The 26,823-nt window shown below is 45.0% G+C and overlaps 1 protein-coding gene across 4 annotated transcripts in view; it reads right to left on the bottom strand.

Moving 5' to 3' along the window:
- Positions 1–7,735: 7,735 nt before the first annotated feature.
- The window catches only part of LOC129823557 (acetyl-coenzyme A synthetase, cytoplasmic-like), a 113,101-nt gene continuing 94,013 nt past the window's right edge, over positions 7,736–26,823 (bottom strand). For 2 of the 4 annotated variants that reach the window (XM_055882385.1, XM_055882387.1), the window contains 5 exons: positions 23,332–23,440; positions 21,722–21,790; positions 21,199–21,375; positions 20,855–20,929; positions 20,604–20,751 (listed from right to left, as the gene is read on the bottom strand). In XM_055882385.1, the coding sequence (XP_055738360.1) occupies positions 20,624–20,751; positions 20,855–20,929; positions 21,199–21,375; positions 21,722–21,790; positions 23,332–23,440 (558 nt within the window). In that variant the 3' untranslated portion in view covers positions 20,604–20,623. Of the gene's footprint in view, positions 9,588–20,603; positions 20,752–20,854; positions 20,930–21,198; positions 21,376–21,721; positions 21,791–23,331; positions 23,441–26,823 lie in introns of those variants that run through there. The other 2 variants (XR_008754646.1, XM_055882386.1) reach the window with 2 other exon arrangements.

Genomic DNA, 26,823 nt, shown 5'->3' with positions numbered 1-26,823 from the left:
GATATTAACTATACAGTGGATTGGGCCCCTCGTCGTCATCGTCTCGACACACTGGGTGATATTAACTATACAGTGGATTGGGCCCCTCGTCGTCTTGTCTCAACACACTGGGTGATATTAACTATACAGTGGATTGGGCCCCTCGTCGTCTCGTCTCAACACACTGGGTGATATTAACTATACAGTGGATTGGGCCCCTCGTCGTCTCGTCTCAACACACTGGGTGATATTAACTATACAGTAGATTGGGCCCCTCGTCGTCTCGTCTCAACACACTGGGTGATATTAACTATACAGTGGATTGGGCCCCTCGTCGTCTCGTCTCAACACACTAGGTGATATTAACTATACAGTGGATTGGGCCCCTCGTCGTCTCGTCTCAACACACTGGGTGATATTAACTATACAGTGGATTGGGCCCCTCGTCGTCTCGTCTCAACACACTGGGTGTTAGTAACTATACAGTGGATTGGGCCCCTCGTCGTCTCGTCTCAACACACTGGGTGATATTAACTATACAGTGGATTGGGCCCCTCGTCGTCTCGTCTCAACACACTGGGTGTTATTAACTATACAGTGGATTGGGCCCCTCGTCGTCTCAACACACTGGGTGATATTAACTATACAGTGGATTGGGCCCCTCGTCGTCTCGTCTCAACACACTGGGTGATATTAACTATTCAGCAGGATAAATAACAATCTTTCTTCAGTGTTTGACTTATTCACCGCCGGTTGTCATTTCAGCTCAAGTCAGTCCCATGACTTATTTATAGGCTACAGCCTGATGGAAGTATATCCCTGTAGTCTCTGCTGACTTCTCTAACTGGTAGCTAAGATATTACCTTGCAGACTTTCACACACACACACACACGCACGCGCGCGCACACAGACACACACACACACACACACACACACACACACACACACACACACACACACACACCACGCACACGCACCACACACACACACACGCACACACCACACACACACACACTCCACACACACACACACACACACACACACACACACACACACACACACACACACACGTTGAAACCTACTTAATAATCCGATGCATAAAATATAAACAAGATGTAAATATCAGATGTGTACCAGTGTACTACTGAGGTAAACATTCAGAGTAAAACCACGTCTAGATTTTCTCTATGAATCCCTCTCTCTGGAAACAAAATGGCTGTGACAGGTACATTAGTTCAGAATCGTGAACTATGTTTCCTCGGTTGAAAAGTAATTCTGATAATTGTTTGATTTACTACAACAACAAGTCGGCAGCGGTGCCTGACGCCAGTACAAAGTAGTGCACTATGTAGGGAATAGGGTCCCAGTGTTGTAGTAGTGCACTATGTAGAGAATAGGGTCCCAGTGTCGTAGTAGTGCACTATGTAGGGAATAGGGTCCCAGTGTTGTAGTAGTGCACTATGTAGGGAATAGGGTCCCAGTGTTGTAGTAGTACACTATAATAGGGAATAGGGTCCCAGTGTTGTAGTAGTGCACTATGTAGGGAATAGGGTCCCAGTGTTGTAGTAGTGCACTATGTAGAGAATAGGGTCCCAGTGTTGTAGTAGTACACTATAATGGGGAATAGGGTCCCAATGTCGTAGTAGTGCACTATGTAGGGAATAGGGTCCCAGTGTCGTAGTAGTGCACTATGTAGGGAATAGGGTCCCAGTGTCGTAGTAGTACACTATAATAGGGAATAGGGTCCCAGTGTTGTAGTAGTACACTATAATAGGGAATAGGGTCCCAGTGTTGTAGTAGTACACTATATACGGAATAGGGTCCCAGTGTTGTAGCAGTACACTATAATAGAGAATAGGGTCCCAGTGTTGTAGTAGTGCACTATGTAGGGAATAGGGTCCCAGTGTTGTAGTAGTGTACTATGTAGGGAATAGGGTCCCAGTGTCGTAGTAGTGCACTATGTAGGGAATAGGGTCCCAGTGTTGTAGTAGTGCACTATATAGGGCCCCAGTGTTGTAGTAGTTCTTTATGTAGGGAATAGGGTCCCAGTGTTGTAGTAATGCACTATGTAGGGAATAGGGTCCCAGTGTCGTAGTAGTACACTATAATAGGGAATGGGGTCCCAGTGTTGTAGTAGTGCACTATGTAGGGAATAGGGTCCCAGTGTTGTAGTAGTGCACTATAATAGGGAATAGGGTCCCAGTGTTGTAGTAGTGCACTATATAGGGAATAGGGCCCCAGTGATATAGTAGTACACTATGTAGGGAATAGGGTCCCAGTGTCGTAGTAGTACACTATAATAGGGAATAGGGTCCCAGTGTTGTAGTAGTGCACTATGTAGGGAATAGGGTCCCAGTGTTGTAGTAGTGCACTATAATAGGGAATAGGGTCCCAGTGTTGTAGTAGTGCACTATATAGGGAATAGGGCCCCAGTGATATAGTAGTACACTATGTAGGGAATAGGGTCCCAGTGTCGTAGTAGTACACTATAATAGGGAATAGGGTCCCAGTGTTGTAGTAGTGCACTATGTAGGGAATAGGGTCCCAGTGTCGTAGTAGTACACTATAATAGGGAATAGGGTCCCAGTGTTGTAGTAGTGCACTATGTAGGGAATAGGGTCCCAGTGTTGTAGTAGTGCACTATAATAGGGAATAGGGTCCCAGTGTTGTAGTAGTGCACTATATAGGGAATAGGGCCCCAGTGATATAGTAGTACACTATGTAGGGAATAGGGTCCCAGTGTCGTAGTAGTACACTATAATAGGGAATAGGGTCCCAGTGTTGTAGTAGTGCACTATGTAGGGAATAGGGTCCCAGTGTTGTAGTAGTGCACTATGTAGGGAATAGGGTCCCAGTGTTGTAGTAGTGCACTATAATAGGGAATAGGGTCCCAGTGTTGTAGTAGTGCACTATATAGGGCCCCAGTGTTGTAGTAATGCACTATGTAGGGAATAGGGTCCCAGTGTTGTAGTGGTGCACTACATAGGGAATAGGACCCCAGTGTCGTAGTAGTGCACTATGTAGGGAATAGTGTTGTAGTCGTGCACTATATAGGGAATAGGGTCCCAGTAGTAGTACACTATAATAGGGAATAGGGTTCCAGTGTCGTAGTAGTGCACTATATAGGGAATAGGGTCCCAGTGTTGTAGTAGTGCACTATATAGGGAATAGGGTCCCAGTGTCGTAGTAGTGCACTATATTGGGAATAGGGTCTCAGTGTCGTAGTAGTGCACTATATGGGGAATAGGGTCCCAGTGTTGTAGTAGTGCACTATATAGGGTCCCAGTGTTGTAGTAGTGCACTATATAGGGAATAGGGTCCCAGTATTGTAGTAGGGCACTATATAGGGAATAGGGTCCCAGTGTTGTAGAGCTGTGGATAATGAAGACCTGATCCTAGATCAGCCCAGAAATGTGGATAATGAAGACCTGATCCTAGATCAGCCCAGAGCTGTGGATAATGAAGACCTGATCCTAGATCAGCCCAGAGCTGTGGATAATGAATCCCTGATCCTAGATCAGCACAGAGCTGTGGATAATGAAGACCTGATCCTAGATCAACCCAGAGCTGTGGATAATGAAGCCCTGATCCTAGATCAGCCCAGAGCTGTCGATAATGAAGACCTGATCCTAGATCAGCCCAGAGCTGTGGATAATGAAGACCTGATCCTAGATCAGCAGAGCTGTGGATAATGAAGACCTGATCCTAGATCAACACAGAGCAGTGGATAATGAAGACCTGATCCTAGATCAGCCCAGAGCTGTGGATAATGAAGTCCTGATCCTAGATCATCACAGAGCTGCGGATAACAAAGACCTGATCCTAGATCAGCCCAGAGCAGTGGATAATGAAGACCTGATCCTAGACAAGCCCTGAGCTGTGGATAATGAAGACCTGATCCTAGACAAGCCCAGAGCTGTGGATAATGAAGACCTGATCCTAGATCAGCCCAGAGCTGTGGATAATGAAGCCCTGATCCTAGATCAGCCCAGAGCTGTGGATAATGAAGACCTGATCCTAGATCAGCCCAGAGCCCGTTTTAACAGGCAGGACCGTTGTAATGCAGGGACACCGTTTGAAGACAGGACCGTTGTAATGCAGGGAGACCGTTTGAAGACAGGACCGTTGTAATGCAGGGAGACCGTTTGAAGACAGGACCGTTGTAATGCCGGGAGACCAGACAGGACCGTTGTAATGCAGGGAGACCAGACAGGACCGGTGTAATGCAGGGAGACCAGACAGGACCGTTGTAATGCAGGGAGACCGTTTGAACAGACAGGACCGTTGTAATGCAGGGAGACCAGACAGGACCGTTGTAATGCAGGGAGACCAGACAGGACCGTTGTAATGCAGGGAGACCAGACAGGACCGTTGTAATGCAGGGAGACCAGACAGGACCGTTGTAATGCAGGGAGACCAGACAGGACCGTTGTAATGCAGGGAGACCAGACAGGACCGTTGTAATGCAGTGAGACCAGACAGGACCGTTGTAATGCAGGGAGACCAGACAGGACCGTTGTAATGCAGGGAGACCAGACAGGACCGTTGTAATGCAGGGAGACCAGACAGGACCGTTGTAATGCAGGGAGACCAGACAGGACCGTTGTAATGCAGGGAGAACAGACAGGACCGGTGTAATGCAGGGAGACCAGACAGGACCGGTGTAATGCAGGGAGACCAGACAGGACCGTTGTAATGCAGGGAGACCAGACAGGACCGTTGTAATGCAGGGAGACCAGACAGGACCGTTGTAATGCAGGGAGACCAGACAGGACCGGTGTAATGCAGGGAGACCAGACAGGACCGGTGTAATGCAGGGAGACCAGACAGGACCGTTGTATTGCAGGGAGACCAGACAGGACCGTTGTATTGCAGGGAGACCAGACAGGACCGTTGTAATGCAGGGAGACCAGACAGGACCGTTGTAATGCAGGGAGACCAGACAGGACCGTTGTAATGCAGGGAGACCAGACAGGACCGTTGTAATGCAGGGAGACCAGACAGGACCGTTGTAATGCAGGGAGACCAGACAGGAGACCGTTTGAAGACAGGACCGTTGTAATGCAGGGAGACCAGACAGGACTGTTGTAATGCAGGGAGACCGTTTGAACAGACAGGACCGTTGTAATGCAGGGAGACCAGACAGGACCGTTGTAATGCAGGGAGACCAGACAGGACTTTGTAATGCAGGGAGACCGTTTGAACAGACAGGACCGTTGTAATGCAGACAGGCCCGTTGTGATGCAGGGAGACGAGACAGGACCGTTGTAATGCAGGGAGACCAGACAGGACCGTTGTAATGCAGGGAGACCAGACAGGACCGTTGTATTGCAGGGAGACCAGACAGGACCGTTGTATTGCAGGGAGACCAGACAGGACCGTTGTAATGCAGCGAGACCAGACAGGACCGTTGTAATGCAGGGAGACCAGACAGGACCGTTGTAATGCAGGGAGACCAGACAGGACCGGTGTAATGCAGGGAGACCAGACAGGACCGTTGAGATGCAGGGAGACCAGACAGGACCGTTGTAATGCAGGGAGACCAGACAGGACCGTTGTAATGCAGGGAGACCAGACAGGACCGTTGTAATGCAGGGAGACCAGACAGGACCGTTGTAATGCAGGGAGACCAGACAGGACCGTTGTAATGCAGGGAGACCAGACAGGACCGTTGTAATGCAGGGAGACCAGACAGGACCGTTGTAATGCAGCGAGACCAGACAGGACCGTTGTAATGCAGGGAGACCAGACAGGACCGTTGTAATGCAGGGAGACCAGACAGGACCGTTGTAATGCAGGGAGACCAGACAGGACCGTTGTAATGCAGGGAGACCAGACAGGACCGTTGTAATGCAGGGAGACCAGACAGGACCGTTGTAATGCAGGGAGACCAGACAGGACCGTTGTAATGCAGGGAGACCAGACAGGACCGTTGTAATGCAGGGAGACCGTTTGAACAGACAGGACCGTTGACATGGAAGGGAGACCAGACAGGACCGTTGTATTGCAGGGAGACCAGACAGGACCGTTGTAATGCAGGGAGTAGTAGTGCACTATATAGGGAATAGGGCTCTGGTCTATAGTAGTGCACTATATTGGGAATAGGGCTCTGGTCAACAGTAGTGCAATATATAGGGAATAGGGCTCTGGTCAACAGTAGTGCAATATATAGGGAATAGGGCTCTGGTCAACAGTTGTCACGACACTGGAAGATCCTGTCTGGTTGGCGGCTCTGGCAGATCCTGTCTGGTTGGCGGCTCTGGCAGATCCTGACTGACAAACGGCTCTAGCGGCTCCTGACTGACTAACGACTCTGACGGCTCGGGACAGACGGGCGGCTCTAATGGCTCGGGACAGACGGATGGCTCAGACGGCACTGGGGAGACGGATGGCTCAGACGGCGCTGGGGAGACGGATGGCTCAGACATTGCTGGGGAGACGGATGGCTCAGACGGCGCTGGGGAGACGGATGGCTCAGACGGCGCTGGGGAGACGGATGGTTCAGACGGCGCTGGGGAGACGGATGGCTCAGACGGCGCTGGGGAGACGGATGGCTCAGACGGCGCTGGGGAGACGGATGGCTCAGACGGCGCTGGGGAGACGGATGGCTCAGACGGCGCTGGGGAGACGGATGGCTCAGACAGCGCTGGGGAGACGGATGGCTCAGACGGCGCTGGGGAGACGGATGGCTCAGACGGCGCTGGGGAGACGGATGGCTCAGACGGCGCTGGGGAGACGGATGGCTCTGGCCGGATGAGGCGCACTGTAGACCTGGTGCGTGGTGCCGGAACTGGAGGCACCGGGCTGGGGACACGCATCTCAGGGCGAGTGCGGGGAGAAGGAACAGTGCGTACAGGGCTCTGGAGACGCACAGGTGGCTTAGTGCGTGGTGCCGGAACTGGAGGCACTGGGCTGGAGACACGCACCATAGGGAGAGTGCGTGGAGGAGGAACAGGGCTCTGGAGACGCACTGGAAGCCTGGTGCGTGGTGTAGGCACTGGTGGTACTGGGTTGGGGCGGGGAGGTGGCGCCGGAAATACCGGACCGTGCAGGCGTATTTGCTCCCTTTGCTCCCTTGAATGTATTTGCTCCCCTGCCCAACCTTACCTGGATAAATGCTCCCCGTCGCCTGACCAGTGCGGGGAGGTGGAATAACCCGCACCGGGCTATGTAGGCGAACCGGGGACACCATGCGTAAGGCTGGTGCCATGTATGCCGGAGACGCACTGGAGACCAGATGAGTTGAGCCGGCTTCATGACACCTGGCTCAATGCCCAATCTAGCCCTACCAGTGCAGGGAGGTAGAATAACCCGCACCGGGCTATGAACACGTACAGGAGACACCGTGGGCTCTACTGCGTAACACAGTGTTCGCCCGTACTCCCGCTCTCCACGGTTAGCCTGGGAAGTGGGCGCAGGTCTCCTACCTGCCCTCGGCCCACTACCTCTAAGCCCCCCCCAATAATTTTTTTGGGCTGACTCACAGGCTTCCTACCGCTTCGTCGTGCTGCCTCCATTCGCTGGTATCCCTCCTCACACTGAGCCAGAGAATCCCAGGCTGGCTCCGACACTCGCCCTGGGTCGATCGCCCACCTGTCGATCTCCTCCCACATAGTGTAGTCCAGATAATGCTCCCATTTCTATTCTTTCTTGCGCTGCTCCTGTTGCCGCTTTTCGCGCTGCTTGATCCCGCATTGGTTGGGAATTCTGTCACGATTGTCAAAGGGACTGAGAGAGGACCAAGGCGCAGCGCGTGGAAAGTACATCTTCTCTTTATTAGAAGAATGACAAAACGAAACAAAAACAACAAACAGACGAACGTGAAGCTATAAATGACTAAGTGCAAAAACATGCAACATAGACACAGACATAGACAATTCCCTACAAACAGCTAAAGCCTATGGTTGCCTTAAATATGGCTCCCAATCAGAGACAACAATAACCAGCTGTCTCTAATTGAGACCCAATTCAGGCAACCATAGACTTTCCTAGAACCTACACGCAACCATAGACACAGCTAGACACCTTCACTCAACACAAACCCATACACTACACCCAACACCCCCTTTACCACATAACCACCCAAAACACAAACATTCCCCATGTCACACCCTAACCTAACTAAAATAATAAAGAACACAAAGAATACTAAGACCAGGGCGTGACAACAGTAGTGTACTATATAGGGAATAGGGCTCTGGTCAACAGTAGTGCACTATAATAGGGAATAGGGTGCCATTTGGGACGCAGATTCCTGTTCTGGCCACATATAACTGAAGGAGGATATTATCAAGACTGACTATATGTTTTAAGCAAAGCAAAGATTTATGGGAAGTTTGAAGTGATGACTGTTATACTACGGCCTATCGTACGAGAAATGGTTTGGAATAATTGAGAGTGGCTACATCATCTATTTCTGTCCGTCTGTCTGTCCGTCTGTCTGTCCACCTGTCCGTCTGTCTGTCCGTCTGTCTGTCCGTCTGTCTGTCCACCTGTCTGTCCACCGGTCCGTCTGTCTGTCTGTCCACCTGTCCGTCTGTCTGTCCACCTGTCTGTCCACCGGTCCGTCTGTCTGTCTGTCCACCTGTCCTTCTGTCTGTCCGTCTGTCCGTCTGTCTGTCCACCTGTCTGTCCACCTGTCCTTCTGTCTGTCCACCGGTCCGTCTGTCTGTCTGTCCACCTGTCCTTCTGTCTGTCCACCTGTCCATCTGTCTGCCGCCCTATTCCCTGTTCCCTATATAGTGCACTACTATAGTCCACCTGTCCGTCTGTCTGTCCACCTGTCCGTCTGTCTGTCCACCTGTCCTTCTGTCTGTCCACCTGTCCGTCTGTCCTTCTGTCCGTCCGTCTGTCTGTCCACCTGTCCGTCTGTCTGTCCACCTGTCCGTCTGTCTGTCCACCTGTCCGTCTGTCTGTCCACCTGTCCGTCTGTCTGTCTTCCTGTCCGTCTGTCTGTCTGTCCTTCTTTCTGTGCTTCTGTCTGTCTGTCCCGTTCCGTCCCGCTCGTCTGTCCGTCTGTCTGTCTTTTGAAAAGCAAAAACAAAAAGATCCATCCACTTGCTGCCTCCTGGACTTCTCTATTGTGCAGCTAATTTATGTTGGATGCACACACACACACACACACGCACTTGCACACATGTACACACACAAACACTCTCCCGTGCTGAGCTGGAAGAGCGGTGTGTCTCTGAAGTTCCTGAGCAGTGTGGTGTGGAGGATCATGGGAGGACAGCTGGCCTCCGTCTCAGCGTGGTGTGAAGGATCATGGGAGGACAGCTGGCCTCCGTCTCAGCGTGGTGTGAAGGATCATGGGAGGACAGCTGGCCTCCGTCTCAGCGTGGTGTGAAGGATCATGGGAGGACAGCTGGCCTCCGTCTCAGCGTGGTGTGAAGGATCATGGGAGGACAGCTGGCCTCCGTCTCAGCGTGGTGTGAAGGATCATGGGAGGACAGCTGGCCTCCGTCTCAGCGTGGTGTGAAGGATCATGGGAGGACAGCTGGCCTCCGTCTCAGCGTGGTGTGAAGGATCATGGGAGGACAGCTGGCCTCCGTCTCAGCGTGGTGTGAAGGATCATGGGAGGAGAGTAGAGCTGGTCTCCGTCGCTCAGTCTGTGTGACATCACAAAACAATGACTGAGGATTTGGACCATAATCCTTTGGGGGCTCTGGCAGCTCGGGGACTAGGGGGCTTGGGGACTGGTGGGGAGGGAAGGGGGCCTGGGAACATGGGGAGGAGGGGGCCGGTCATTTTAATAATGGAACACTGGTCCCTTTAATAATGGAACACTGGCCACTTTAATAATGGAACACTGGTCATTTTAATAATGGAACACTGGCCATTTTAATAATGGAACACTGGTCACTTTAATAATGGAACACTGGTCACTTTAATAATGGAACACTGGTCACTTTAATAATGGAACACTGGTCACTTTAATAATGGAACACTGGTCACTTTAATAATGGAACACTGGTCATTTTAATAATGGAACACTAGTAACTTTAATAATGGAAAACTGGTCACTTTAATAATGGAACACTGGTCAATTTAATAATGGAACACTGGCCACTATAATAATGGAACACTGGTCAATTTAATAATGGAACACTGGTCATTTTAATAATGGAACACTGGTCATTTTAATAATGGAACACTGGTCACTTTAATAATGGAACACTGGTCATTTTAATAATGGAACACTGGTCATTTTATTAATGGAACACTGGTCACTTTAATAATGGAACACTGGCCACTTTAATAATGGAACACTGGTCCCTTTAATAATGGAACACTGGTCCCTTTAATAATGGAACACTGGTCAGTTTAATAATGGAACACTGGTCCCTTTAATAATGGAACACTGGTCACTTTAATAATGGAACACTGGTCCCTTTAATAATGGAACACTGGTCAGTTTAATAATGGAACACTGGTCCCTTTAATAATGGAACACTGGTCACTTTAATAATGGAACACTGGTCCCTTTAATATTGGAACACTGGTGCCTTTAATAATGGAACACTGGTCCCTTTAATAATGGAACACTGGTCACTTTAATAATGGAACACTGGTCACTTTAATAATGGAACACTGGTCACTTTAATAATGGAACACTGGTCCCTTTAATATTTTAACACTGGTCCCTTTAATAATGGAACACTGGTCCCTTTAATAATGGAACACTGGTCCGTTTAATAATGGAACACTGGTCAGTTTAATAATGGAACACTGGTCACTTTAATAATGGAACACTGGCCACTTTAATAATGGAACACTGGTTCCTTTAATAATGGAACACTGGTCACTTTAATAATGGAACACTGGTCATTTTAATAATGGAACACTGGTCATTTTATTAATGGAACACTGGTCACTTTAATAATGGAACACTGGCCACTTTAATAATGGAACACGGGTCCCTTTAATAATGGAACACTGGTCCCTTTAATAATGGAACACTGGTCAGTTTAATAATGGAACACTAGTCAGTTTGATAATGGAACACTGGTCCCTTTAATAATGGAACACTGGTCCCTTTAATAATGGAACACTGGTCCCTTTAATAATGGTACACTGGTCACTTTAATAATGGAACACTGGTCCCTTTAATAATGGAACACTGGTCAGTTTAATAATGGAACACTGGTCACTTTAATAATGGAACACTGGCCACTTTAATAATGGAACACTGGTCACTTTAATAATGGAATAATGGAACACTGGTCACTTTAATAATGGAACACTGGTCAGTTTAATAATGGAACACTGGTCCCTTTAATAATGGAACACTGGTCCCTTTAATAATGGAACACTGGTGAGTTTAATATTGGAACACTGGTCCCTTTAATAATGGAACACTGGTCACTTTAATAATGGAACACTGGTCCCTTTAATAATGGAACACTGGTGAGTTTAATAATGTTTACATAATGTTTTACACATTTCATGTGTATATACTGTATTCTAGTCAAGTCCATCCTATTCAACTATTGCTGTTTATATACAATTCTATCATTCATATTCTTCAGATATACTACATATTCTATCCACATACTGTCCATTATGTCAATACATCCCATCATATATGGAACATATATATATACACTACCAGTCAAAGGTTTGGACACATCTACTCATTCAAGGGTTTTTCTTGATTTTTTAAAATTTTCTACATTGTAGAATAATAGCAAAGAAATGAAAACTGATTGTGGAGGCCAGGTCATCTGATGCAGCACCATCACTGTCCTTCTTGGTCAAATAGCCTTTACACAGGCTGGAGGTGTGTTGGGTCATTGTCCTGTTGAAAAACAAATTATAGTCCCACTAAGCCCAAACCAGATGGGATGGTGTATTGCTGCAGAATGCTGTGGTAGCTATGCTGGTTAAGTGTGCCTTGAAGTCTAAATAAATCACTGACAGTGTCACCAGCAAAGCACCCCCACACCATCACACCTCCTCCTCCATGCTTCACGGTGGGAACCACACATGCGGAGATCATCCGTTCACCTACTCTACAGACCAAAGGACAGATTTCCAGGTCTAATGTCCATTGCTCTTGTTTCTATATACAGGGGGTACTGGTACAGAGTCAATGTGGAGGCTATATACAGGGGGTACGGGTACAGAGTCAATGTGGAAGCTATATACAGGGGGTACGGGTACAGAGTCAATGTGGAGGCTATATACAGGGGGTACTGGTACAGAGTCAATGTGGAGGCTATATACAGGGGGTACCGGTACAGAGTCAATGTGGAGGCTATATACAGGGGGTACTGGTACAGAGTCAATGTGGAGGCTATATACAGGGGGTACTGGTACAGAGTCAATGTGGAGGCTATATACAGGGGGTACGGGTACAGAGTCAATGTGGAGGCTATATACAGGGGGTACGGGTACAGAGTCAATGTGGAGGCTATATACAGGGGGTACTGGTACAGAGTCAATGTGGAGGCTATATACAGGGGGTACCGGTACAGAGTCAATGTGGAGGCTATATACAGGGGGTACTGGTACAGAGTCAATGTGGAGGCTATATACAGGGGGTACTGGTACAGAGTCAATGTGGAGGCTATATACAGGGGGTACCGAAACAGAGTCAATGTGGAGGCTATATACAGGGGGTACTGGTACAGAGTCAATGTGGAGGCTATATACAGGGGGTACTGGTACAGAGTCAATGTGGAGGCTATATACAGGGGGTACCGGTATAGAGTCAATGTGGAGGCTATATACAGGGGGTACTGGTACAGAGTCAATGTGGAGGCTATATACAGGGGGTACTGGTACAGAGTCAATGTGGAGGCTATATACAGGGGGTACCGGTACAGAGTCAATGTGGAGGCTATATACAGGGGGTACTGGTACAGAGTCAATGTGGAGGCTATATACAGGGGGTACTGGTACAGAGTCAATGTGGAGGCTATATACAGGGGATAGAGGTACAGAGTCAATGTGGAGGCTATATACAGGGGGTACTGGTACAGAGTCAATGTGGAGGCTATATACAGGGGGTACCGGTATAGAGTCAATGTGGAGGCTATATACAGGGGGTACTGGTACAGAGTCAATGTGGAGGCTATATACAGGGGGTACTGGTACAGAGTCAATGTGGAGGCTATATACAGGGGGTACCGGTACAGAGTCAATGTGGAGGCTATATACAGGGGGTACTGGTACAGAGTCAATGTGGAGGCTATATACAGGGGGTACTGGTACAGAGTCAATGTGGAGGCTATATACAGGGGATAGAGGTACAGAGTCAATGTGGAGGCTATATACAGGGTGTTACCGGTACAGAGTCAATGTGGAGGCTATATACAGGGAGTACTGGTACAGAGTCAATGTGGAGGCTATATACAGGGTGTTACGGTACAGAGTCAATGTGGAGGCTATATACAGGGGGTACCGGTACAGAGTCAATGTGGAGGCTATATACAGGGGGTACTGGTACAGAGTCAATGTGGAGGCTATATACAGGGGGTACCGGTACAGAGTCAATGTGGAGGCTATATACAGGGGGTACTGGTACAGAGTCAATGTGGAGGCTATATACAGGGGGTATCGTTACAGAGTCAATGTGGAGGCTATATATAGGGGGTACCGGTACAGAGTCAATGTGGAGGCTAAATACAGGGGGTACTGGTACAGAGTCAATGTGGAGGCTATATACAGGGGGTACTGGTACAATGTGGAGGCTATATACAGGGGGTACCAGTACAGAGTCAATGTGGAGGCTATATACAGGGTGTTATGGTACAGAGTCAATGTGGAGGCTATATACAGGGGGTACTGGTACAGAGTCAATGTGGAGGCTATATACAGGGGGTACTGGTACAGAGTCAATGTGGAGGCTATATACAGGGTGTTATGGTACAGAGTCAATGTGGAGGCTATATACAGGGGGTACTGGTACAGAGTCAATGTGGAGGCTATATACAGGGGGTACTGGTACAGAGTCAATGTGGAGGCTATATACAGGGGGTACTGGTACAGAGTCAATGTGGAGGCTATATACAGGGTGTTATGGTACAGAGTCAATGTGGAGGCTATATACAGGGGGTACTGGTACAGAGTCAATGTGGAGGCTATATACAGGGTGTTATGGTACAGAGTCAATGTGGAGGCTATATACAGGGGGTACCAGTACAGAGTCAATGTGGAGGCTATATACAGGGTGTTATGGTACAGAGTCAATGTGGAGGCTATATACAGGGGGTACTGGTACAGAGTCAATGTGGAGGCTATATACAGGGGGTACTGGTACAGAGTCAATGTGGAGGCTATATACAGGGTGTTATGGTACAGAGTCAATGTGGAGGCTATATACAGGGGGTACTGGTACAGAGTCAATGTGGAGGCTATATACAGGGGGTACTGGTACAGAGTCAATGTGGAGGCTATATACAGGGGGTACTGGTACAGAGTCAATGTGGAGGCTATATACAGGGTGTTATGGTACAGAGTCAATGTGGAGGCTATATACAGGGGGTACTGGTACAGAGTCAATGTGGAGGCTATATACAGGGGGTACTGGTACAGAGTCAATGTGGAGGCTATATACAGGGTGTTACCGGTACAGAGTCAATGTGGAGGCTATATACAGGGGGTACTGGTACAGAGTCAATGTGGAGGCTATATACAGGGTGTTACGGTACAGAGTCAATGTGGAGGCTATATACAGGGGGTACCGGTACAGAGTCAATGTGGAGGCTATATACAGGGGGTACTGGTACAGAGTCAATGTGGAGGCTATATACAGGGGGTACCGGTACAGAGTCAATGTGGAGGCTATATACAGGGGGTACTGGTACAGAGTCAATGTGGAGGCTATATACAGGGGGTATCGTTACAGAGTCAATGTGGAGGCTATATATAGGGGGTACCGGTACAGAGTCAATGTGGAGGCTAAATACAGGGGGTACCAATACAGAGTCAATGTGGAGGCTATATACAGGGGGTACCGGTACAGAGTCAATGTGGAGGCTATATACAGGGAGTACCGGTACAGAGTCAATGTGGAGGCTATATACAGGGGGTACCGGTACAGAGTCAATGTGGAGGCTATATACTGGGGGTAAAGGTACAGAGTCAATGTGCGGGGGTACAGGTTAGTCGAGGTCATATGTACATGTAGGTAGAGTTATTAAAGTGACTATGCATAGATGATAACAAAGAGTAGCAGCAGTGTATGTGAAGAGTGTGAAGGAATGTGAATGTGTGTGTGTGCGTGTGTGTGTGTGTGGCGTCAATATGTGTGTGTTTGTGTGTGTGTCCGTGTGTGTGTGCGTGCGTGCGTGTGTGTGTGTGTTTGTGTGTGTGTGTGTGCGTGTGTGTGTGTTGGAGTGTAAGTGTAGTATGTGTGAGTGTGTGGTTAGAGTCCAGTGAATATACATCGAGCCTTTGCAAAACAATTATAATAATAACTGATGACAGGACAGACCTTGGTCTGACAGAGTTGCGTCTGGCAGCTGCTGACAGGACAGTCCTTGGTCGGACAGAGTGACCTCAGCTCTACTATGGTCTATAGGCACTTTAAACTAATGATTATTATCTTCTAGGATATTTAGCATGATAGCATGATTCCAGCTGAAAAGGCACTTGAGATAAGGTATATCACTCCTTCTATAAACGCTGCTGGACTGATCAGATATCTTAAGGCATATATGCTTGTCCTTCAATCAGAATCACCTTCAAACATTTCGAACAGATATGCAATGGTTCATTGGATCAGTCTAAAACTTCTCACATACACTGCTGCCATCTAGTGGCTACATTTCATATTGCGCCTGGACTGAAATAATACATTATTGCCTTTCTCTTGCAATTCAAAGATGATTTTGCATATCCTTGCTTCAGGTCCTGAGCTACAGGCAGTTAGATTTGGGTATGTCATTTTAGGCGAAAATTTTGGGGAAAAAGGGTCCAAACCTTATTAGGTATGTGTGTTTGTCCTTCAATCAGAAACATGTTTGTCCTCCAATCAGAAACATGTTTGTCCTCCAATCAGAAACATGTTTGTCCTCCAATCAGAAACATGTTTGTCCTCCAATCAGAAACATGTTTGTCCCTCCAATCAGAAACATGTTTGTCCTCCAATCAGAAACATGTTTGTCGTCCAATCAGAAACAGCAACAGGGAAAGAACAGGTCCTTTGTGGTTAAGTTGGTAGAGCATGACGCTTGCAGCTCCAAGGTTTGTAGGATCAAGAAAGGCATTTCACTTTACAATGTGTAGGTGACATTAAAACACGAAACATTTCCCTCTTGAGACATTTCCCTCTTGAAACATTTCCCTCTTGAGACATTTCCCTCTTGAGACATTTCCCTCTTGAGACATTTCCCTCTTGAGACATTTCCCTCTTGAGACTTATGGGGGGTAGAGGTAGAGGCAATCGCAGGGTAGCTGTTTTAGGCCCCTTACTTTGTTCAATCTTTACTATTGCGTAAAGCCAGTGAGTCTATGTATGTGGATGACTCAACACTATACATGTCAGCTACTACAGCGACTGAAATGACACTTAACAAAGAGCTGCAGTTAGTTTCAGAATGGGTGGGAAGGAGTAAGTTTGTCCTAAATATTTCTAAAACTAAAAGCATTGTATTTGGGACAAATCATTCACTAAACCCTAAACCTCAACTAAATCTTGTAATGCATAATGTTATAATTGAGCAAGTTGAGGTGACTAAACTGCTTGGAGTAACCCTGGGTTATAAACTGTCCTGGTCAAAACATATTGATACAACAGTAGCTAAGATGGGGAGAAGTCTGTCCATAATAAAGCGCTGCTCTGCCTTCTTAACAGCACTATCAACAAGGCAGGTCCTACAGGCCCTAGTTTCTACCTTCTTAACAGCACTATCAACAAGGCAGGTCCTACAGGCCCTAGTTTCTACCTTCTTAACAACACTATCAACAAGGCAGGTCCTACAGGCCCTAGTTTCTACCTTCTTAACAACACTATCAACAAGGCAGGTCCTACAGGCCCTAGTTTCTACCTTCTTAACAACACTATCAACAAGGCAGGACCTACAGGCCCTAGTTTCTACCTTCTTAACAACACTATCAACAAGGCAGGTCCTACAGGCCCTAGTTTCTACCTTCTTAACAACACTATCAACAAGGCAGGTCCTACAGGCCCTAGTTTCTACCTTCTTAACAACACTATCAACAAGGCAGGTCCTACAGGCCCTAGTTTCTACCTTCTTAACAGCACTGTCAACAAGGCAGGTCCTACAGGCCCTAGTTTCTACCTTATTAACAACACTATCAACAAGGCAGGTCCTACAGGCCCTAGTTTCTACCTTATTAACAACACTATCAACAAGGCAGGTCCTACAGGCCCTAGTTTCTACCTTCTTAACAACACTATGAACAAGGCAGGTCCTACGGGCCCTAGTTTCTACCTTCTTAACAACACTATCAACAAGGCAGGTCCTACAGGCCCTAGTTTCTACCTTCTTAACAGCACTATCAACAAGGCAGGTCCTACAGGCCCTAGTTTCTACCTTCTTAACAACACTATCAACAAGGCAGGTCCTACAGGCCCTAGTTTCTACCTTCTTAACAACACTATCAACAAGGCAGGTCCTACAGGCCCTAGTTTTTTGGCACCTGGATTACTGTTCAGCCATGTGCCACAAAAAGGGACTTGGGAAAATTACAGTTGTCTCAGAACAGGGCAGAACGGCTGGCCCTTAAATGTACATGCAGAGTTAACATTAATGACATGCATGTCAATCTCTCATGGCTCAAAGTGGAGGAGAGATTGACTTCATCACTACTTGTTTTTGTAAGAAGTGTTGACAAGCTGAAGGTACCGAGCTGTCTGTTTAAAATACTAGCACACAGCTCAGACACCCATGCATACCCCACAAGACATGCCACCAGAGGTCTGTTTTAATATACTAGCACACAGCTCAGACACCCATACATACCCCACAAGACATGCCACCAGAGGTCTCTTCACAATCCCCAAGTCCAGAACAGACTATGGGAGGTGCACAGTACTACATAGAGCCATGACTACATGGAACTATATTCCACATTAGGTAACTGATGCAGCAGTAGAATCAAAAAAAATTAAACAGATAAAAATACACCTTATGGAACAGCGGAGACTGTGAAGAGACACACACACTGGTACATACGCATGAATTGTGATATTCTTGTAGGGTGGTGTTAAATATCTAGCATTGTAGATATATAGTGGTGTAATGATGTTATATGTACTGTTTTTATCTTGTTTAATGTGTTTAGACGCCAGGAGGAGTAGCTGAGGCCTTGGCAGCAGCTAATGGGAATCCCTTCATAAAATACACATACAGCATGGCCTCTATTCAATCTGTATAGCTGAAATGGCTAAAGGTAATTTCCCATCTGCAGCGTTTACAGTAAAAGCAGTATCCGCTAACGTGGGAACATTGCCTTTAAATGTAAATCACGCTGCAATGCTGAATATCCCCGCGATACGGATTGAATAGAGCCCTAAAGCGCATTTCTGGTCTGACTGGACCAGCCGGTGATACCATCAGGGCACCAGAAGAGGGCGTCTTTGAGGCCTTGTTCCAACTTTTTTGTCCTCTGCCTTTTTCTAAACAAGCCTGCCCTGTTAGAAGAAAAAGCAAGGATTTTCAACATGATCATATGAATTTAAAAAATAAAATAAAAAACAATTGTTTAAACGTGAAACCACTTTTATTCTCAAGTCATAAGAAACATACAATCAACAAGTTGGAAATATACATTCACGTCCAAAACAAATACAAGCCCTGATGTAGAAGTGTTCAAAGCTCACTGGACACCCCGGGATCGTTTTCATAGCTTTAAAAAGTGAACAGCTAGCTAGCTTTCCTTCATCATTTAGACATTACCGATCACTATTAATCTATCAGTCTGAGGAGCACTTTGTGAAAAGCAAAATGGGAGCTACAGGCTGATTCATCACGTTGATCAATCCCTAGCTCATCAATCATTTAGAACACTGAGAGAAGGTTCCAGAAGTTAGGTTACTGAGCAGTAAACAAGATGGAGGATACAGGCTGATACACTGAGAGAACGTTCCAGAAATAGGTTACCGAGCAGCAAACAAGATGGAAGATACAGGCTGATACACTGAGAGAAGGTTCCAGAAGTTAGGTTACCGAGCAGCAAACAAGATGGAAGATACAGGCTGATACACTGAGAGAATGTTCCAGAAGTTAGGTTACCGAGCAGTAAACAAGATGGAAGATACAGGCTGATACACTGAGAGAAGGTTCCAGAAGTTAGGTTACCGAGCAGCAAACAAGATGGAAGATACAGGCTGATACATTGAGAGAAGGTTCCAGAAGTTAGGTTACCGAGCAGTAAACAAGATGGAGGATACAGGCTGATACACTGAGAGAATGTTCCAGAGGTTACCGAGCAGTGAACAAGATGGAGGATACAGGCTGATACACTGAGAGAAGGTTCCAGAGGTTACCGAGCAGTGAACAAGATGGAGGATACAGGCTGATACACTGAGAGAAGGTTCCAGAGGTTACCGAGCAGTAAACAAGATGGAGGATACAGGCTGATACACTGAGAGAAGGTTCCAGAGGTTAGGTTACCGAGCAGCAAACAAGATGGAGGATACAGGCTGATACACTGAGAGAAGGTTCCAGAAATAGGTTACCGAGCAGCAAACAAGATGGAAGATACAGGCTGATACACTGAGAGAAGGTTCCAGAAGTTAGGTTACCGAGCAGCAAACAAGATGGAAGATACAGGCTGATACACTGAGAGAAGGTTTCAGAGGTTAGGTTACCGAGCAGTAAACAAGATGGAGGATACAGGCTGATACACTGAGAGAAGGTTCCAGAGGTTAGGTTACCGAGCAGCAAACAAGATGGAGGATACAGGCTGATACACTGAGAGAAGGTTCCAGAGGTTAGGTTACTGAGCAGTAAACAAGATGGAGGATACAGGCTGATACACTGAGAGAAGGTTCCAGAAGTTAGGTTACCTAGCAGTAAACAAGGGTAAAATTCTGATTCTGGATCCAGTTCACCTCAATATCGGCCTACCCGTTATTACAAGCAAAAATGACATTGTGGCAGTAACAATTATTTGGAAAATCCATTTTACCCGTTTGGAAAGAAAATGTAAAAACTGAATGCAATGTTTGGGCTGGGGATTTTCATCGGATTGTTGCTTCTGTTCATTCCTTTTGTCTACATATAATAACTCAAAGTCAATCATTCCCACATAAAATCTGATCTAGGATCTGTCCTCCCAACCCTAATCCCATCCCCAAACACTGCACATAAAATTCCCTGAGACTGATCTCAGGACCAGTACCGTATTCATCTGCACCATGAGAGAGGACATGCCGGCGAACCTCTCTGGGTGTGCCTAAATAGTCTAACCTGGCTTTCTCTCCTCGTCTCCTCTCCTTCTCTCCTCTCCTTGTCTCCTCTCCTTCATCTGCACTTGTATATAAGCTGAACAGGTGAGAGATCAGAAATATCCCATCCCGCCATAGTCTATATCCTATATTCACCTATCCTGCGTTTTCAGGAAAATGAAGATGAAAGAGAGGAGACAAGGAGAGAAGGAGAGGACACAAGGAGAGGACGCCACCTGAGAGGGTTTGACATGCAGCCCCCCCCCCCCCCCCCCCCTCCCCTCAAGCAGCTGTCTCACACCGCTGGCTGAACAGGACCTCCACGACCTTAGGGTCAGCCAGGGTTGAAAGGTCACCTAGATCCTTCTCGTTCCGGGCGATCTGCCTCAGGACCCTCCTCATGATCTTACCTGATGTTGTTGGTTAAACATAAATAAATAAAATGTTAAAAAATGTAAATTATAAAATGTCTGTAAAAGTCCAATCGTCATGTGATGTAAACAGTGTACCTACCAGAACGTGTTTTAGGAAGTCCAGGAGCATTCTGGATGAAGTCTGGGGTGGCGATCGGACCAATCTTCTCTCTCACTGACAACACATAAGAAAAATATATATATAATACCATCAGAAGAAGAAAAAAAACCTCTGGTGGTCCGGAGACTGTATCTGATAGTCATACTATGGTAATAGACATGATCTCATAGCCAGATGCCGTAACCTTACATTCCTTCTACAAGGACAAACCTGGAATTCAAGGCAATAACAAACACACTCTAAATTTAACTTCAATTTCAGTCAATTTGATTCCTTTGTTTGTTTTTTTTCTTTCTAGTTTTTCCTTCGTCTGAAAGCCCTACCTTGCCTCTTGAGTTCGTCCACCAGAGTGCGGTTGAACTCTCTGCAGTCCTTTAGCGTAACGAAACAGTAGAGACACTCCCCCTTGACCGCGTGGGGTCTGCTGACCACTGCAGCTTCGGCCACCGCTCCGTGGTCTGTTAGAGATGACTCAACCTCCGCTGTGCTCAGCAGGTGACCTGGAGGAAGGAGGCACGGGTTGTATTACTGACTAAACAGAGTTATCACTCATAACAATACCGGATTATTATAACCCCATTAGAGAGAACAGCTTAGTTTATCACTAAATCAGAAACGGCCAGAACAGAGTTGACTGGAGATGCACTGATGAGGCCATCTGCTCCACTAGTTCAAATCAATAGGTTAAGTAAGTCAATCACTCATCAATTAATTAATAGATCAAATGTATTCATACAACACTTTTCACAGCGACATTCATCACAAAGCGCTTTACAATAATCCAACCTACACCCCCTAAAAAAGCAAGCAGCAGCACATTGGCAAAACGATGGAAAAACAAATGACCTGATACGTTGATCATGTCATCTATCCTGCCTGTGATCCAGTAGTATCCATCTTTATCCCTCCTGCAGCCTGGGAAAGAATGACTGAATGAATGAATGAATGAATGAATGAGCAATAATACACAAGAGGCCATGTGTTATAACAGGACATAACAGTGGTCATAGAGGACAAGATATAACAGGATATGATCTAACAGGATGTAACAGGATAGAATCTAACAGTATATGATCTAACAGGATGAGATCTAACAGGATCTAACAGGATCTAACAGGATCTAACAGGATATGATCTAACAGGATATGATCTAACAGGATATGATCTAACAGGATATGATCTAACAGGATGGGATCTAACAGGATGGGATCTAACATGATTCGATCTAATAGGATCTAACAGGATATGATCTAACAGGATGGGATCTAACAGGATATGATCTAAAAGGATAGGATCTAACAGGATATGATCTAACAGGATGGGATCTAACATGATCTAACAGGATGGGATCTAACAGGATAGGATCTAACATGATCTAACAGGATGGGATCTAACAGGATAGGATCTAACATGATCTAACAGGATGGGATCTAACAGGATCTAACAGGACGGGATCTAACAGGATCTAACAGGATGGGATCTAACAGGATGGGATCTAACAGGATCTAACAGGATGGGATCTAACAGGATAGGATCTAACAGGATCTAACAGGATATGATCTAACATGATGGGATCTAACAGGATGGGATCTAACAGGATAGGATCTAACAGGATCTAACAGGATATGATCTAACAGGATGGGATCTAACAGGATAGGATCTAACAGGATCTAACAGGATGGGATCTAACAGGATAGGATCTAACAGGATCTAACAGGATATGATCTAACATGATGGGATCTAACATGATCTAACAGGATATGATCTAACAGGATAGGATCTAACAATGGGAATTCCAAACCACCCGTTGTATAATGAATTAATAGATCCCACATTAGCATGAATTTAAATTATTATTTTATTTAACCTTCATTTAACTAGGCAAGTCAGTGAAGAACAAATTCTTATTTACAATGGTCGCTATCACAATGTAAATTAATATTGTCTATGAATATGATTGATCTAATGTAATCAAGCCTCCCGGGTGGCGCAGTGTTCTAGGGCACTGCATCGCAGTGCTAGCTGCGCCACCAGAGTCTCTGGGTTCTCGCCCAGGCTCTGTCGCAGCCGGCCACGACCGGGAGGTCCGTGGTCCGCACAATTGGGCTAGCGTCGTCCGGGTTAGGGAGGGTTTGGCCGGTAGGGATATCCTTGTCTCATCGCGCTCCAGCGACTCCTGTGGCGGGCCGGGCGCAGTGCGCGCTAACCAAGGGGGCCAGGTGCACGGCCCGCGGCTTGCTTCCGGGTTGGAGGCGCACTGTGTTAAGAAGCTGGGTTGTGCTTCGGAGGACGCGTGGCTTTCGACCTTCGTCTCTCCCGAGCCCGTGCGGGAGTTGTAGCGATGAGACAAGATAGTAATTACTAGCGATTGGATACCACGAACATTGGGGAGAAAATGGGATAAAAATTTTAAAAAAGGAAGAAAAATAAAGAATGTTGTAAGAAAAGGGTCTTACCGTCTCCGGTCACGTAAAAACCTGGGAATTTCTTGAAGTATGTGTTCTCAAACCTCTCCTGGTTTCCGTACACGGTGCGCATGATACCAGGCCAGGGCCGCCGGAACACCTGCAACCACATACTTCTAAACATTACAATTACAGACCATGGCTCTTAGTTTAGACATATTACGGTAATATTACTATCTGTACATAATGAAACACCTGCAACCACATACTTCTAAACATTACAATTACAGACCATGGCTCTTAGTTTAGACATATTACGGTAATATTACTACCTGTACATAATGAAATACCTGCAACAACATTACAGACCATGGCTCTTAGTTTAGACATATTACGGTAATATTACTACCTGTACATAATGAAATACCTGCAACAACATTACAGACCATGGCTCTTAGTTTAGACATATTACGGTAATATTACTACCTGTACATAATGAAATACCTGCAACCACATACTTCTAAACATTACAATTACAGACCATGGCTCTTAGTTTAGACATATTACGGTAATATTACTACCTGTACATAATGAAATACCTGCAACAACATTACAGACCATGGCTCTTAGTTTAGACATATTACGGTAATATTACTATCTGTACATAATGAAACACCTGCAACCACATACTTCTAAACATTACAATTACAGACCATGGCTCTTAGTTTAGACATATTACGGTAATATTACTATCTGTACATAATGAAATACTTGCAACAGCATTACAGACCATGGCTCTTAGTTTAGACATATTACGGTAATATTACTACCTGTACATAATGAAATACCTGCAACAACATTACAGACCATGGCTCTTAGTTTAGACATATTACGGTAATATTACTACCTGTACATAATGAAATACCTGCAACAACATTACAGACCATGGCTCTTAGTTTAGACATATTACGGTAATATTACTACCTGTACATAATGAAATACCTGCAACAACATTACAGACCATGGCTCTTAGTTTAGACATATTACGGTAATATTACTACCTGTACATAATGAAATACCTGCAACCACATACTTCTAAACATTACTATTACAGACCATGGCTCTTAGTTTAGACATATTACGGTAATATTACTACCTGTACATAATGAAATACCTGCAACAACATTACAGACCATGGCTCTTAGTTTAGACATATTACGGTAATATTACTACCTGTACATAATGAAATACCTGCAACAACATTACAGACCATGGCTCTTAGTTTAGACATATTACGGTAATATTACTACCTGTACATAATGAAATACCTGCAACCACATTACAGACCATGGCTCTTAGTTTAGACATTTCTGATATGATCTAACAGGATATGATCTAACAGGATAGGATCTAACAGGATCTAACAGGATCTAACAGGATCTAACAGGATCTAACAGGATATGATCTAACAGGATAGGATCTAACAGGATCTAACAGGATCTAACAGGATCTAACAGGATCTAACAGGATCTAACAGGATAGACCAGATAGTATAGTGTTATAATACTGACCAGATAGTATAGTGTTATAATACTGACCAGATAGTATAGTGGTATAATACTGACCAGATAGTATAGTGGTATAATACTGACCAGATAGTATAGTGGTATAATACTGACCAGATAGTATAGTGTTACTGACCAGATAGTATAGTGGTATAATACTGACCAGATAGTATAGTGTTATAATACTGACCAGATAGTATAGTGGTATAATACTGACCAGATAGTATAGTGTTACTGACCAGATAGTATAGTGGTATAATACTGACCAGATAGTATAGTGGTATAATACTGACCAGATAGTATAGTGTTATAATACTGACCAGATAGTATAGTGTTATAATACTGACCAGATAGTATAGTGTTATAATACTGACCAGATAGTATAGTGGTATAATACTGACCAGATAGTATAGTGTTATAATACTGACCAGATAGTATAGTGGTATAATACTGACCAGATAGTATAGTGGTATAATACTGACCAGATAGTATAGTGGTATAATACTGACCAGATAGTATAGTGGTATAATACTGACCAGATAGTATAGTGTTACTGACCAGATAGTATAGTGGTATAATACTGACCAGATAGTATAGTGGTATAATACTGACCAGATAGTATAGTGTTATAATACTGACCAGATAGTATAGTGGTATAATACTGACCAGATAGTATAGTGGTATAATACTGACCAGATAGTATAGTGGTATAATACTGACCAGATAGTATAGTGTTACTGACCAGATAGTATAGTGTTACTGACCAGATAGTATAGTGGTATAATACTGACCAGATAGTATAGTGTTACTGACCAGATAGTATAGTGGTATAATACTGACCAGATAGTATGGTGGTATAATACTGACCAGATAGTATAGTGGTATAATACTGACCAGATAGTATAGTGGTATAATACTGACCAGATAGTATAGTGTTACTGACCAGATAGTATAGTGTTATAATACTGACCAGATAGTATAGTGGTGTAATACTGACCAGATAGTATAGTGTTATAATACTGACCAGAGTATAGTGTTATAATACTGACCAGATAGTATAGTGGTATAATACTGACCAGATAGTATAGTGTTATAATACTGACCAGAGTATAGTGTTATAATACTGACCAGATAGTATAGTGGTATAATACTGACCAGATAGTATAGTGGTATAATACTGACCAGATAGTATAGTGGTATAATACTGACCAGATAGTATAGTGTTATAATACTGACCAGATAGTATAGTGGTATAATACTGACCAGATAGTATAGTGGTATAATACTGACCAGATAGTATAGTGTTACTGACCAGATAGTATAGTGTTATAATACTGACCAGATAGTATAGTGTTATAATACTGACCAGATAGTATAGTGTTACTGACCAGATAGTATAGTGTTACTGACCAGATAGTATAGTGTTATAATACTGACCAGATAGTATAGTGTTACTGACCAGATAGTATAGTGTTATAATACTGACCAGATAGTATAGTGTTACTGACCAGATAGTATAGTGGTATAATACTGACCAGATAGTATAGTGGTATAATACTGACCAGATAGTATAGTGTTATAATACTGACCAGATAGTATAGTGTTATAATACTGACCAGATAGTATAGTGTTATAATACTGACCAGATAGTATAGTGTTATAATACTGACCAGATAGTATAGTGTTATAATACTGACCAGATAGTATAGTGGTATAATACTGACCAGATAGTATAGTGGTATAATACTGACCAGATAGTATAGTGTTATAATACTGACCAGATAGTATAGTGTTACTGACCAGATAGTATAGTGTTATAATACTGACCAGATAGAATAGTGTTACTGACCAGATAGTATAGTGGTATAATACTGACCAGATAGTATAGTGTTACTGACCAGATAGTATAGTGTTATAATACTAAACAGATAGTATAGTGGTATAATACTGACCAGATAGTATAGTGTTATAATACTGA

The sequence above is a fragment of the Salvelinus fontinalis genome, chromosome 26 (genome assembly GCF_029448725.1).
Source record: "Salvelinus fontinalis isolate EN_2023a chromosome 26, ASM2944872v1, whole genome shotgun sequence".
NCBI classification, from domain to species: domain Eukaryota; kingdom Metazoa; phylum Chordata; class Actinopteri; order Salmoniformes; family Salmonidae; genus Salvelinus; species Salvelinus fontinalis.
This window is presented reverse-complemented; position numbering and strand designations above follow the sequence as displayed.